Source organism: Xylocopa sonorina, unplaced genomic scaffold (genome assembly GCF_050948175.1).
Source record: "Xylocopa sonorina isolate GNS202 unplaced genomic scaffold, iyXylSono1_principal scaffold0014, whole genome shotgun sequence".
Classification (NCBI taxonomy): Eukaryota; Metazoa; Arthropoda; class Insecta; order Hymenoptera; family Apidae; genus Xylocopa; species Xylocopa sonorina.
The window spans coordinates 4,736,542-4,751,273 of NW_027490090.1; the positions used below are offsets into that span (position 1 = coordinate 4,736,542).

Genomic DNA, 14,732 nt, shown 5'->3' on the forward strand with positions numbered 1-14,732 from the left:
ACAAGCAAAAAAGTCGAATATACTGGGCATCTCAGAAATAGACATGATCACATTGACCAAGGATGACATGGACACTTATGAAATAGACGACATGAAGGACAAACTAAATATACTAGGTGTCCAGTATGCCGATGTAAACAGAGCAAATGATAAATTGAACGGCCAGGGATTTGTAGCGGCTAGCAGTAAAGTACAATAGAAGACCTTTCGCTACAAACGATTAGCACGGTTTATGGTATGCGCAGCAATCAAGTCATTCTTGAGGAACAGTTTTAAGCTTTTAACATTTTCCAGGCATGCGATAATTAACTTTCTCTAACGGCCTCGATGGCACATGCGGAAGCCATAAACCGGGGATTTCCGAAGGGTTCACTGCCCGTGGCCAAGTTACCCTTGGTCACCCGGCGCAGGTATTAGGCCCAGCGGAAATCTCGTTACATGACCAAATATGGTAACAACAAAGTCAGCCCCCACCAGAAGCACCACCATCCTTCTGTAAGAAGACGGTGGCCTAAAGTAGGAAATATTCGGTGATTGGCAAAAGCAGCCAAAACTGAACTCCAACCAAAAGGCGCGAGAAATGTAACGCGCCAACGAGGAAAATAGGAAAACAGAAAGACGACAGTCTCCGCTGAGAATTCCTCAGAAAAACATATAATAAAAATGCTCTCCAAATGATTCTTGACTTACGCCCTGTTTAGAACATCCTGAACACGCATTATCAGTATAAGACAATCCCTTCATTGGTGACCCCCACGTGATAGTTCGAACAGTGTAAAGTCTTCAGCAAGTGTCTAGTGCATAAATTATAATATCGTCAACGATGGCTACAAGAAAGAACGCAGTCGCTGCAGTTAACACGAGTCTGGGTACGAAACACGCGAATGTAGTAGAATCGAATCGCTTTGCCATTCGCGTGCCGCCATTTTATCCGGAGCATCCTAGCCTATGGTTCAATCAGCTAGAGGCTCAGTTTGCCCTAAATGGCGTAGTTGCAGACCACACCAAATTTTACTACGTCGCAGCGCAGCTCGAAACGAAGTACCCGAAAGAGGTTCAAGATATCATTTCCAACCCCCCAGAGTCGGAGAAGTATGAGACGCTAAAAGCCATGCTAACCCAGCGTCTATCACCAACGCAGAACCAGAGGATCCCAGCAGATCTTAGAAAAAGAAGAGATAGGCGACACAGGACGCCGTCGCAATTTCTCAGACACATGAAAAATTTAACAGGTACGACGGTTACTAATGACTTCCTGCGCACATGGTGGGCTGGTCGTCTTTCGGCCATGACCCGCGCCATCGTGATTGCCCAAACGGACCTGCCTCTGACGAAAATAGCGGAGATCGCAGATAAAATACATGAGGGTACACCTAAAAGCGAAACTACTGTAGCCAGCGTTACCTCGGACACAGCTATCAGCCAGCTGATGCAAAAACTGCAGAGCCTGGAGACCCGAATCCAGAACTATCGAGAGCGCGACCTCGAGATAGGCGGAGCGGCTATTACCGCACCAGTCGCAATCAGGAAGCGTACGGCGAGGCAGATTTCCATCTGCAAACAAGATCTGCTGGTACCATAGACGATTCGGAAACGGATCGACGAAATGCGTGCCGTCTTGCGGCTTTAATCAGGCGGGAAATGAGCAGGGACACCGCTGAGTGCGGCTATCAGTGAGGGTTCATAAACCAGCCGTTTCTTCGTAGCTGATAGGGTCAACAAGGAAGAATTGCTTATTGACACCGGCTCGGATCCATGCGTGTACCCACGTGCACGAGTTAAAGACCGAGTCGAGAAGACACTCTATGAGCTATACGCGGCAAACAGCTCGGTCATCTCAACTTACGGAGTGAGGACATTCAATCTGGACCTCGGACTTCGCCGCGCCTTCGCCTGGAAGTTCATCGTCGCGGACGTCACGAGGCCAATCATCGGTGCTGACTTCCTCACTCACTATGGACTGCTGATCGATTTGCGAAACAGACGGCTATTGGACCAAACGACACCACTGAGCGCGGGAGGACGAGTTATAGCAGACAACACGCAGTCCATGAAGACAATTATAGGGAATTCTCCCTACGACCTCCTCCTAGCAGAGTATGCCATGATCACGCGACCCACAGCAGTGACACCTCAGGTAAAGCACGACATAGTGCACTATATTAATACGACCGCCGGACAACCCGTATTCTGTAAACCGCACCGCTTAGCACCGCAACTATTGAAAATCGCGCGAGCGGAGTTCGAAGATCTCCTGCGCTAAGGTCATATCCGTCCGTGGAAAAACCAATGGGCTTCAGCCTTACACATGGTTCCAAATAAAGACAACGGATGGAGACCTTGTGGTGACTATCGGGCTCTAAACGCTAGGACCGTACCAGATAGGTATCCGATTCCGCATATTAAGGATTTTACACGTACGTTGTCGGGAAACCCGATCTTCTCAACGTTAGATTTAATCCGCGCATACCACCAAATACCCGTAAGTCCGTCTGATATCGGAAAAACCGCGATAACCACACCATTCGGCTTATACGAATGCACCTCAATGCCGATTGGATTAAGAAACGCGGCACAAACGTTCCAACATTTTATAGACACAGTCTTGAGAGGGCTCGATTTTTGCTACGCGTATCTGGACGACATATTAATAGCGTCGAAAAATGAGTCCGAACACCGAGAGCACGTCCGACAGGTCTTCGCCTGATTGCAACAATACGGTGTCGTGATAAACCCAACAAAATGTGTTTTCGCTGCGACCGAAGTGAAATTCCTGGGCTACATGGTTAATAGTCAGGGAACAAAACCGCTACCCGACAAGGTCGAAGCAATAATAAAATTCCCAAAACCTACTATCGTGAAACAATTACGTGGTTTCCTGGGAATGGTAAATTTTTATCGTAGGTTCATTCCAAACGCGGCGGTACTACAGGCTCCGTTAAACAAATTATTAACGGGCAAGAAATTAAAAAGCACAACGCCGATCACGTGGACTAAGGAGACCGAATCGGCTCTCGAAAATTTAAAAACCGCGCTCGCGAAGGCAACGCGTTTGGCGCATCCAGCCAACAACGCGCAACTCGCGATAATGGTCGACGCGCCTAATTTCGCGTTAGGTGCTACGCTACAGCAGCAGCAAGGAAATTCGTGGCAACCACTTGCCTTCTATACGAAATCTTTGTCGTCAGCACAAAGAAAATATAGTGCGTACGAACGCGAACTTTTCGCGATCTAATCCGCCGTCAAACAGCTCCGGCACGCAATAGAAGGTCGTGTATTTATCATATACACAGATCATAAGCCAATGACATTCGCGTTTAGGCAAAAACCGGGAAAATCAACACCGAGGCAATTTCGTTACTTAGATAATATAGCCCAATTTTCTACACACATCCGCCACATTAGCGGCAAAGATAACGAAGTAGCTGACGCGTTGTCGCGAATAGAAGCCATTTCCACTCCGATAGATTTTGATAAACTCGCGGAATCACAGAACACCGACCAGGAATTGAAAGACCTAATAGCATCCGACATTGTCCGCCCATTTGTCACACAACCATATCGACGTCAGGCCTTTGCAGTAATTCACGGACTCTCCCACCCGGGAGTAAAAACTATAGTAAAATTAATAAAAGAACGTTTTGTGTGGCCGTCGATGGAACGCGATTGCCTAGAATGGGCGCCTAGTTGTTTAGACTGCTAACGTGCAAAAATCAGGAGACATAATAAAGCTTCGGTCGGTACATACACTCTACCGTCGGCTAGGTTCGACCATGCGAACATCGATCTAGTAGGTCCGCTACCGATTTCATGCGGACATAGGTATTGCCTAACTTGCTTGGATAGGTATACGCGATGGCCAGAGGTTTCCCCATCGAGAATATTGAGGCGGAGACCGTTGCGAGAACGTTCATTGCTGGCTGGGTCGCTCGTTTCGGTACTTACGTATCACGACTGATCAGGGCAGACAGTTCGAAAGCGAACTGTTCAAGCGCTTAAATGCTTTTCTCGGGTCGACTCATTTAAGAACCACAGCATATCACCCAGCAGCGAACGGCCTCGTACAACGCCTGCACAGACAATTAAAGGCAGCAATCAGATGTCACAATGATGAACGTTGGACTGATTCGCTGCCCATAGTGTTATTAGGTATAAGATCAGCGTATCGCGACGATCTGAAGGCGTCTATGGCCGAACTAGTATACGGGCAAAATCTAAGATTACCGGACGAATTCTTTAATAATATAAAAACTGATAACCGCGAACCGCCCAATACAATCAAAGAACTTCGCGCATACTTCAAAGATATAAAACCGATTCCCGGAACTCGACACGGACAGCAAAAAATGTTTATTCAGAAAGACCTGGATACGTCTTCTCACGTCTTCGTCCGCGTCGATGCGGTCAAACGACCGTTACAACATCCTTACGAAGGACCATTTCCGGTCGTGTCACGTTCAAACAAAACATATATAATACGGTTGAGAGGAAAGGATACTACGGTATCTGTTGATCGCCTCAAACCGGCTTATTCAATCAGGATAGAGACAGAAAGCAATGTTACCGAGCAAACTAGCGAGCCATGCATTAAAATAGAAAATAAAGAAAGCTTGCAACCAACTTGCACGCAGGAACCTCTGCGAACGCGCTCAGGGAGACGGGTGAGATTCCCAGATCGCCTGCAGGTTGGTCGTTAGTGGCAATAGAGATAAGTAGTTAGTAAGTTTGTACATAGTAGGTAAGAATAATTTTAAGTTATCTTTTAAGTATAGCCACTAGCAAATAGTATGTAAATATTATAAGGTAATGTTTGCACTGGTAAGGGGGTGATGTAGCGGCTAGCAGTAAAGTACAATAGAAGACCTTTCGCTACAAACGACTAGCACGGTGAACACCAGCAAATGCGAAACAATACTATTTAAACCTTCCTGCAGAAGAGCATCGCCCGCTATTGTAAGGCAATATAAACATTTTTCCATATCAGGGGATTCGAAAAGTGGGATCAAAATTAAGCACAAAAACGAAGTAAAATATTTAGGTATACTATTAGATAAGAGATGCCTTATGAACAAACATGTAGAGCTCCAATTGCAAAAAGCTAAAAACAAGTTCCTGGCGAATTCAAAATTATTCTTTTCCCAAAATCTGAACAAGAAAGTTAAACTAATATGCTACCAATTACTAATAAGACCAGTAATCACCTATGGGTGCGAGATATGGTACAATAATTTCAATAATGGAAAAACTCAGAATATTTGAAAGAAGATGTTTAAGAGCATGTCTAAGTCTGTACAGGTCAGCCAGCTCGAATTATCAAAAATATATAAGTAATGCAAAAATATACAACGCAGCCGAAATAAATCGTATCGACAATTTTAGCATAAAAATTATTAAAAATTATTTTGCAACAGCAGCCACAATCAAAGACAATAGTTAGATTTTTCCAATGCCGCACCCTGACGGTAATTATATCAGAAAAACGATTAACACAGGTTATATGCCGCCGGAATTTGAAATATTCCTAGAGAGAAAAGGCTACGTACAAAACGAAGAAGCAATACCGATATTGTACCATATCCCGCGCCATAAGAGCAATAAAGCTATAAAACTAGCTCTAGAGTCGATTGAAGACGAAACGTACAAAGCGTTACTCAAATATAATACAGCAATCCCGCGAAGAGACTATATAGAATATAAGAAACGGGACCACAAAAAGTTTTGGTGGCTAGAGACCACTTAGATCAAGTAAAATTCTTAGTATTACAATCAAAACAAGATGCCTCTAAATGTGCATTATTAGGATAAAAATATGAACCGCAATATAGGACAATAAGATTTAAAAGACAGAGTTACATTTATCATTGGATTTGTTTATATTTATACCTATATAATATATTTTTAAAATTTTTGTACTAGATACACACCGTGTCGCAGAAAAATATGAAAAAAGACGTTAGATTATATAAAAAATAAGTATAAAAAGATAGAAGAATAAGAAAGAAAAGAAAGGATGAACTAGTATTAGCATTAGCAGTAATATTAAATCATAAAGTTCCTACGTCGTCCACATCTTCTTCACTCACTGTTGTAAATACTTTCTTCACTCATCCATTCATTCATTTATATATCTATCATCATTAGCTCTTACTTAGTTATAAGCGTATAATTGTGATGCTAGCTCCAATTTTTGTTTGCTATTTATAGGGAGCAATACCTATAATAAGATACTCATATTAAATACAGTAGCTCAAGTTAAGATAAATACAACGAGCAAAATTAAAATATATTGATCGTGATAACAAATGTAACGGTAAAAGACTGAAAGTAGTACAAATAAGTCGAAAGCGCAAATAAAGAGAACAAATACTTTTTGTTTATTCAGAGTAAGTACCATTGTAAAACATTTTATTAGCCGTAAATAAACGTATTAAAAACAAACACAAACGCATAAAACACCGGTTCCCGTCCGATCACCGAAGTTAAGATGCGTGGGCCGCAGATAGTACTTAGATGGGTGACCGCTTGGGAAGTCCACGTTCCCAACACGTTGTTGGCTTACACCTTTTTTTCTAGCCTCTTATTAACTTTTTGTCCTTTCTGCGTTTCATTTTCTCTCCGATTTCCTCTTATTTCGGAATCGAACGGCGAAAAGGGGTTAGAAGCGTTCGTTGCGTCCACGACAAAGAGGGACGCCAGCGTTGGCGCACTAATTTTATTTCATCGCTTCGTCTTGTACTTGACTGAAAAGGATTGGCGTCCTGCCGTGATCCACTCGAAAGCAGGAGAACGTCACAAGTGCGCGCATCAAGGAGACAACGCACCACAAACAACACGTTGGCAGCTTTACATAAGAAAGGCGACGTCTGTTGCTTCACCTTCGTCAACGGTCATACCACGCGTCAGTCCGGTCCCAACCCTCGTAGGGTACGGACATCCCTTGCGAGCGACTGAAAAAACTACCTGCGACCAAGTGCCTTAGACCGCACGGAAAACCACGCCGCGAACGCACGCGAAACAACGAACCCGCAACATTCGTGTCAACCTAGTGTCAATCAAGTGATATCAGTGTCAGTGTCACACAAACGTGACCAAATATACTACTCAAACTCAAGATGCGGGACTCCAGGTCCTGGACCCATTAACCACGAGGAGGTCGACCGCCGCAACTAAAACTAAAATACACATCATACCACCGAGTCAAGCAAAGGAAATCATGAAGCAGGTGAAGCAAGCCTCCCTAAACTCAAAAACACGCTCCAAAAAATAAACAAGACCAGACGCCGAATCCGAAATGGATACAGACTCTGAAGTGGCAAACGTGCCGACTTCGAACTCCTTCGCGTTGTTGTCAAACGCGCCAGAGTCCCTGCCTGAACCTCCAACGAAGGAGAAAACCCCGCCTATAGTTTTAAACGGAACCCCAGCGGATATCAACGTATTTATCAGCGAACTAACCAAAATAACCAAGAAATTTCAACTGAAGTACACTGAGAGAACCACCCAGATACACACCACTACCTCAAAGGACCACCAGCAAGTTGCAGCAATGCTAAAACAGAAAAATATCGAATTCCATACGTACGGGCTCAAATCTGAGCTCAAGAGGAAGTATGTAATCAGAGGCCTCCCGTCCACCTTCCAACCATGCGATATCCAAAAGGACATCGAAAGCCAACTCACCAAACCCATCACCATCCACCAGATGACGAAAACACTGGAGGATGGCAATAGAAAACCGTTCCCACTCTTCATACTACTCACCCCATCAGACATAACGCTAAACCACCTAAGGACTGTAAGCTCAGTCCTTTACCATAAGTGTACATACGAAAAGTATCTACAAAGAGCATCAATCACGCAATGCTACAGATGCCAACATTTTGGACACTCCAGCGCGCACTGCAATCTAAAACAAAGGTGCGTCAGATGCGATAAGGACCATGATGCAAAGCAATGCGACCGCACAAGCACCCAAATTAGGTGCGCAAACTGTAACCAACAACACGTTGCCAGCTACAGGCAATGCCCAGCGAGGCAAAATTATGTAGAAAAAAAATCCAGCAGACCCACGGGCGCGCACAACCCGGCAATCGCCCATCCTCTTCAACAATATAGAAGAAGGACGGACAACATCTCCTACGCGGAAGCAGCTAGGAACCAGATGCGCACCACGCACCAACCAGCCAACCCTCCGCCTGCCGTAAACCCTCCGAAGCCAACCAGGCAAGACCCCCCGCGACCTCCGCCAGAACACCCATCGGAGCTCCAAGGACTATTCGAGGAACTAAACAGCCTGAATATCACCCAGCTTATTTCGCAAATCAAAGCATTCATCAGCGAGTACAAACAAGCCAGCTCAGGTATAGATAAAGCAAAGGCCATTCTGAAATACAGCCACATTTTCGAGCAGAACGATCCCTAAACGAACCCAACCCCCTACCCTAATGCTACCCCCCTACCCTAACACATACTACACACACACGACACTGACCTGGCAGTTAGAACCGAAACCTTACTCTACCCATCCACAAAACTAACCATCAAAGGCTACAATATAATCAGATTCGATCGCCCTACACATGGCGGGGGCATTGCACTTTTAATAAAAAAAACAAATCGCACACCTGTAATCCACCCCTCCACCCACCAAAAACAAATCAATAGAAACAGTATCGGCCAAAATAAAAATCAAGAATCTCACAATCACACTAATAGGCATCTACAACCCCCCGACCTCCCACCTCACCACACAAGACCTCCGAACACTACTGGGAAACACCCCTACCATCCTGGCAGGTGACTTCAACGGCAGACACCAACTCTGGCACTGTAAGACTAAAAATCGCAATGGATCAGCCATCTGCGATCTCATCACTAATCACCCAATCACCATCTCCGCCTCCACCCACCCCACTTACATCCCCTCCACCCCAAATCGCTCCCCTAGCACCATAGACTTCATCATAACAAATAAAAAGCACATAGTAACAAACCCTCGCACCATCACCGCTGACCCCTCCGATCACGTACCTGTCATATACGACCTACCGGCCATCCCTCCCCCCCTCACTGTCGCACTCACCAGGCCAGACTATAGCCACGTAAAATGGACAGAATACAAAACATTCATAAACGAAGCCATTCCAAACGCCAAACCCATACTCCACTGTCCTGAAGATATTGAGCACGAAGCATCCCGCTTTACCAATATCATCTCCGAAGCCGCAAAACACACAATCCCGCACAAACAGATCCGAGTACGCCAACCAAAACTACCAGCGCACATCATCGATCTAATCAGGAGGAAGAATCGGTTAAGGGTACTCTGACAGACCCACAGAACCAAAGGACTCAAAACAATTCTAAACCGGTACAGCAAAAAAGTAACGCATCTCCTCACCACCTGGCGTAATACTAACTGGGATAATAAACTAAAAACACTAAACCTAAGCGACAATAGTTTCTGGAAAGTGACCAAATTCTTTAACACGACCAACCATAAAACAGTCGCACCGCTTACTACCACCAACCCCCCAGCATACACAGATCTAGAAAAAGCAGACACCTTGGCAACGCACTACCACAATATACACCTCAATACCCTCAATAATGGAAATCGCTCATTCACACAACAAATAAACGCAGCCGTTGAAAAAATACTTGGAAAACAAACTCCCTCCGTCGAAACTCCTCAAATCAAGCTCTCATCCCCTAAAGAAATCTCCGCCATCATTAGAAAGCTGAAAAACAACAAAGCACCTGGACAAGACAACATACATAACATCCTCATCAAAAATCTACCAAAAAAAGCAATAGTACGCTTAACCTACCTAATTAATGCCATCTTTACCCACTCCTACTTCCCTACCCTCTGGAAACTAGCCACAGTCATCCCCATCCCTAGACCAAACAAAAACCCCTCGCAACCCTCCAGCTACCGCCTAATCAGCCTCCTCCCCTGCCTCCAAAAATCGCCGAAAGAATCATCCTCAACCGTCTCACTCCCATCCTAGAAACCAACAATATAATTCCATCTACCCAATTCGGATTTCGCCAAAAACATTCTACAATCCATCAACTCGCAAGGGTCGTAAACGACCTCAAGACCCACATGGCAAAAAAAGAAACCGTGGCTCTCATCCTCCTCGACACCGAAAAAGCCTTCGACTCCGTATGGATCGAAGGACTAACGCACCACCTCCTAACATACAACATTCCCTTACAAGTAGTTAAACTTGTTCACTCCTTTCTCACCAATCGGCAAATTAAAGTCAAAGTCAACCAATCCACTTCAACCACACACCTTATACCCGCCGGTGTCCCACAGGGCTCCGTCCTTTCACCGACACTCTTCAACATATTCATAGCACACGCATTCACCAACCTGCCCAAAGAAGTACGCATCGCAGGATTCGCAGATGACATCGCGTTATACACAGCCAGCACATCCTCTAAAAAAGCCATCAACCGCATTCAAAACGCAGCCCACCTCATTATCAGTCGAACGGCCAAATGGAAGCTAAAAACAAACACCGAAAAAACTGAAGCCATCCTCATCACACACAAGAAGAAAATCCCACAAACAATAAGAATACACAACACCCCGATAGATATACAAAAAACAGTCAAATACCTGGGAATCTTGATAGACTCCAGACTAACCTGGGCAAAGCACATCTCCGCATCCACCAACAAAGCAAATAGCATCCTAGCCCGATACTTTAATCTCCTAAAATCATCCTCTCTCTCAATAAACCTGAAACTCCTCCTATACAAAACCCTCATACGCCCGATACTCACATACGCTAGCCCAATATGGCACACAGCAGCACCCACCCACACACAAAAACTACAAGTCACACAAAACAAATGCCTGCGAGTAGCTGCCAACATCCCAAGACGCACACGCATCTCCGTTATACACAGCCTCCTAAACATACCCACACTCCAGGACCATATAATGAAAATAGTCACCATCTTTAACACAAGGCTCCCAATCCACCCAAACCCACACATGAAAAACATACAAACCAACCGCAAACCCACATGGGGCCGTCCCCACAGATCACCTACACACGCTTAACCCACAAGCTGGCTTGCTTGTTCCCAAACACTCACCAAGCAGCCGATAACAATGTGAATAGTATAAATAAGTAACAATGTAAAAATGTAAATATGTAACAAAAACAACCGTAATTATAAATACTAACCCACTAACCTAAAATAAGGGATCCAACAAACCAACCATAACTAACATACCCCCACCCCTCCTCACCCCCCATAGTAAATAAGACCAACCCTACCTCCCATGTATATAGGTTTTGTCACAATTTTCCCTAATCACCTATCTTAAACCACATCAATCAAAACAAGCATCGAAAGTTAACCCATGCATAAAGTAAGGCGTCAGATGTCCCCGGACAGGAAACGCAATTGTAAACACCAGATACATGGTAAAATATTGTATACTACATGTAACATTATCTAAGTTAATAAAGACATTTAAATGGTAAATTGTAAAAATCATACCACGCATAACTCACCGGTTCTCGTCCGATCACCGAAGTTAAGATGCATTGGGCGTGGATAGACCTTAGATGGGTGACCGCTTGGGAACTCCACGTGTTGTTGGCTTACACCTTTTTTTTCTTGCCTCTTATTACCTTTTTGTCCGTTCTGAGAATTATTTTCTCTGCGATTTCCTCTGTTTTCGGTATCGAAGGGCGAAAAGGGGTTAGATGCGTTCGCTGCGTTCACGACAAAGAGGCACGCCAACATTGGCGCACTAATTTTATTCCATCGCTTCGTCTTGTACCTGACTGAAAAGGATTCGCGTCCTGCCGTGATCCACATTACTTCAAAAAAAATTAATTCAACCTAAAAAAAATATATTATTGCTTAAAAAGGGCAACATTACTTGAGAAAAATTGAGTTGGGTTAAAAAGTAATATTACAACTAAAGAAAAAATGTTATTGCGGCAAAGAGAATATCATTTCACAGAAAACAAATATTATTACTTCAAAAAAAATTACTTCATCCTAAAAAAAAAAAATTATTGCTTAAAAAGGGACAACATTACTTGAGAAAAATTGAGTTGAGTTAAAGAGTAATATTACAACTAAAGAAAAAATGTTATTGCGGTAAAGAGAATATCATTTCACAGAAAACAATTATTATTACTTAAAAAAAAATTAATTCAACCTGAAAAAAATATATTATTGCTTAAAAAGGGACAACATTACTTGAGAAAAATTGAGTTGAGTTAAAGAGTAATATTACAACTAAAGAAAAAATGTTATTGCGGCAAAGAGAATATCATTTCACAGAAAACAAATATTATTACTTCAAAAAAAATTAATTCAACCTGAAAAAAATATATTATTGCTTAAAAAGGGACAACATTACTTGAGAAAAATTGAGTTAGGTGAAAAAGTAATATTACAACTAAAGAAAAAATGTTATTGCGGTAAAGAGAATATCATTTCACAGAAAACAATTATTATTACTTAAAAAAAAATTAATTCAACCTGAAAAAAATATATTATTGCTTAAAAAGGGACAGCATTACTTGAGAAAAATTGAGTTGGGTTAAAAAGTATTATTACAACTAAAGAAGAAATGTTATTGCGGCAAAGAGAATATCATTTCACAGAAAAGAAATATTATTACTTCAAAAAAAATTAATTCAACCTGAAAGAAATATATTATTGCTTAAAAAGGTACAACATTACTTGAGAAAAATTGAGTTGGGTTAAAGAGTAATATTACAACTAAAGAAAAGATGTTATTGCGGCAAAGAGAATATCATTTCACAGAAAACAAATATTATTACTTCAAAAAAAATTAATTCACCCTGAAAGAAATATATTATTGCTTAAAAAGGGACAGCATTACTTAAGAAAAATTCAGTTAGGTTAAAAAGTAATATTACAACTAAAGAAAAAATGTTATTGCGGTAAAGAGAATATCATTTCACAGAAAACAATTATTATTACTTAAAAAAAATTAATTCAACCTAAAAAAAAATATATTATTGCTTAAAAAGGGCAACATTACTTGAGAAAAATTGAGTTGGGTTAAAAAGTATTATTACAACTAAAGAAGAAATGTTATTGCGGCAAAGAGAATATCATTTCACAGAAAAGAAATATTATTACTTCAAAAAAAATTAATTCAACCTGAAAGAAATATATTATTGCTTAAAAAGGTACAACATTACTTGAGAAAAATTGAGTTGGGTTAAAAAGTAATATTACAACTAAAGAAAAAATGTTATTGCGGCAAAGAGAATATCATTTCACAGAAAACAAATATTATTACTTCAAAAAAAATTACTTCATCCTAAAAAAAAATTATTGCTTAAAAAGGGACAGCATTACTTAAGAAAAATTTAGTTAGGTTAAAAAGTATTATTACAACTAAAGAAAAAATGTTATTGCGTCAAAGAGAATATCATTTCACAGAAAAGAAATATTATTACTTCAAAAAAAATTAATTCAACCTAAAAAAAAAAAATTATTGCTTAAAAAGGGACAGCATTACTTAAGAAAAATTTAGTTAGGTTAAAAAGTAATATTACAACTAAAGAAAAAATGTTATTGCGGTAAAGAGAATATCATTTCACAGAAAACAATTATTATTACTTAAAAAAAAATTAATTCAACCTGAAAAAATATATTATTGCTTAAAAAGGGACAGCATTACTTAAGAAAAATTTAGACAGGTTAAAAAGTAATATTATAAATAAAGAAAAAATGTTATTGCAGCAAAGAGAATATCATTTCACAGAAAAGAAATATTATTACTTCAAAAAAAATTAATTCAACCTAAGAAAAATATATTATTGCTTAAAAAGGGACAGCATTACTTAAGAAAAATTTAGTTAGGTTAAAAAGTAATATTATAAATAAAGAAAAAATCTTATTGCGGCAAAGAGAAAATCATCTCACAGAAAACAAATATTATTACTTCAAATAAAATTAATTCAACCTGAAAAAAATATATTATTGCTTAAAAAGGGACAACATTACTTGAGAAAAATTGAGTTGGGTTAAAAAGTAATATTACAACTAAAGAAAAAATGTTATTGCGGCAAAGAGAATAACATTTCACAGAAAACAATTATTATTACTTCAAAAAAAATTAATTCAACCTAAAAAAATATATTATTGCTTAAAAAGGGACAGCATTACTTAAGAAAAATTTAGTTAGGTTAAAAAGTAATATTACAACTAAAGAAAAAATGTTATTGCGGTAAAGAGAATATCATTTCACAGAAAACAATTATTATTACTTAAAAAAAAATTAATTCAACCAAAAAAAAATATATTATTGCTTAAAAAGGGCAACATTACTTGAGAAAAATTGAGTTGGGTTAAAAAGTATTATTACAACTAAAGAAGAAATGTTATTGCGGCAAAGAGAATATCATTTCACAGAAAAGAAATATTATTACTTCAAAAAAAATTAATTCAACCTGAAAGAAATATATTATTGCTTAAAAAGGTACAACATTACCTGAGAAAAATTGAGTTGGGTTAAAAGGTAATATTACAACTAAAGAAAAGATGTTATTGCGGCAAAGAGAATATCATTTCACAGAAAACAAATATTATTACTTCAAAAAAAATTAATTCACCCTGAAAGAAACATATTATTGCTTAAAAAGGGACAGCATTACTTAAGAAAAATTCAGTTAGGTTAAAAAGTAATATTACAACTAAAGAAAAAT

General features: G+C 40.4%; 1 protein-coding gene and 1 pseudogene across 1 annotated transcript; both read left to right on the forward strand.

The window, feature by feature from the left end:
* The first annotated feature begins 823 nt into the window (after positions 1-823).
* LOC143431780 (uncharacterized) lies at positions 824-3,703 on the forward strand. Its single transcript, XM_076908718.1, has 5 exons — positions 824-1,532; positions 1,707-2,192; positions 2,301-2,417; positions 2,766-3,203; positions 3,294-3,703. Exons 1-5 carry the CDS (start codon positions 824-826, stop codon positions 3,701-3,703), a joined length of 2,160 nt encoding a protein of 719 aa, XP_076764833.1.
* A 7,812-nt stretch (positions 3,704-11,515) lies between these two features.
* Positions 11,516-11,634, forward strand: LOC143432023 (5S ribosomal RNA; annotated as a pseudogene).
* Positions 11,635-14,732: the final 3,098 nt, after the last annotated feature.

Coding starts and splice junctions, on each gene's coding strand:
- LOC143431780 (XM_076908718.1), top strand. CDS start 824: ATGGCTACAAGAAAGAACGCAGTCGCTGCAGTTAACACGAGTCTGGGT. Junction 2,193..2,300: donor CGCCGGACAACCCGTATTCT/GTAAACCGCACC, acceptor AATGGGCTTCAG/CCTTACACATGGTTCCAAAT. Junction 2,418..2,765: donor GCATATTAAGGATTTTACAC/GTACGTTGTCGG, acceptor CTGCGACCGAAG/TGAAATTCCTGGGCTACATG.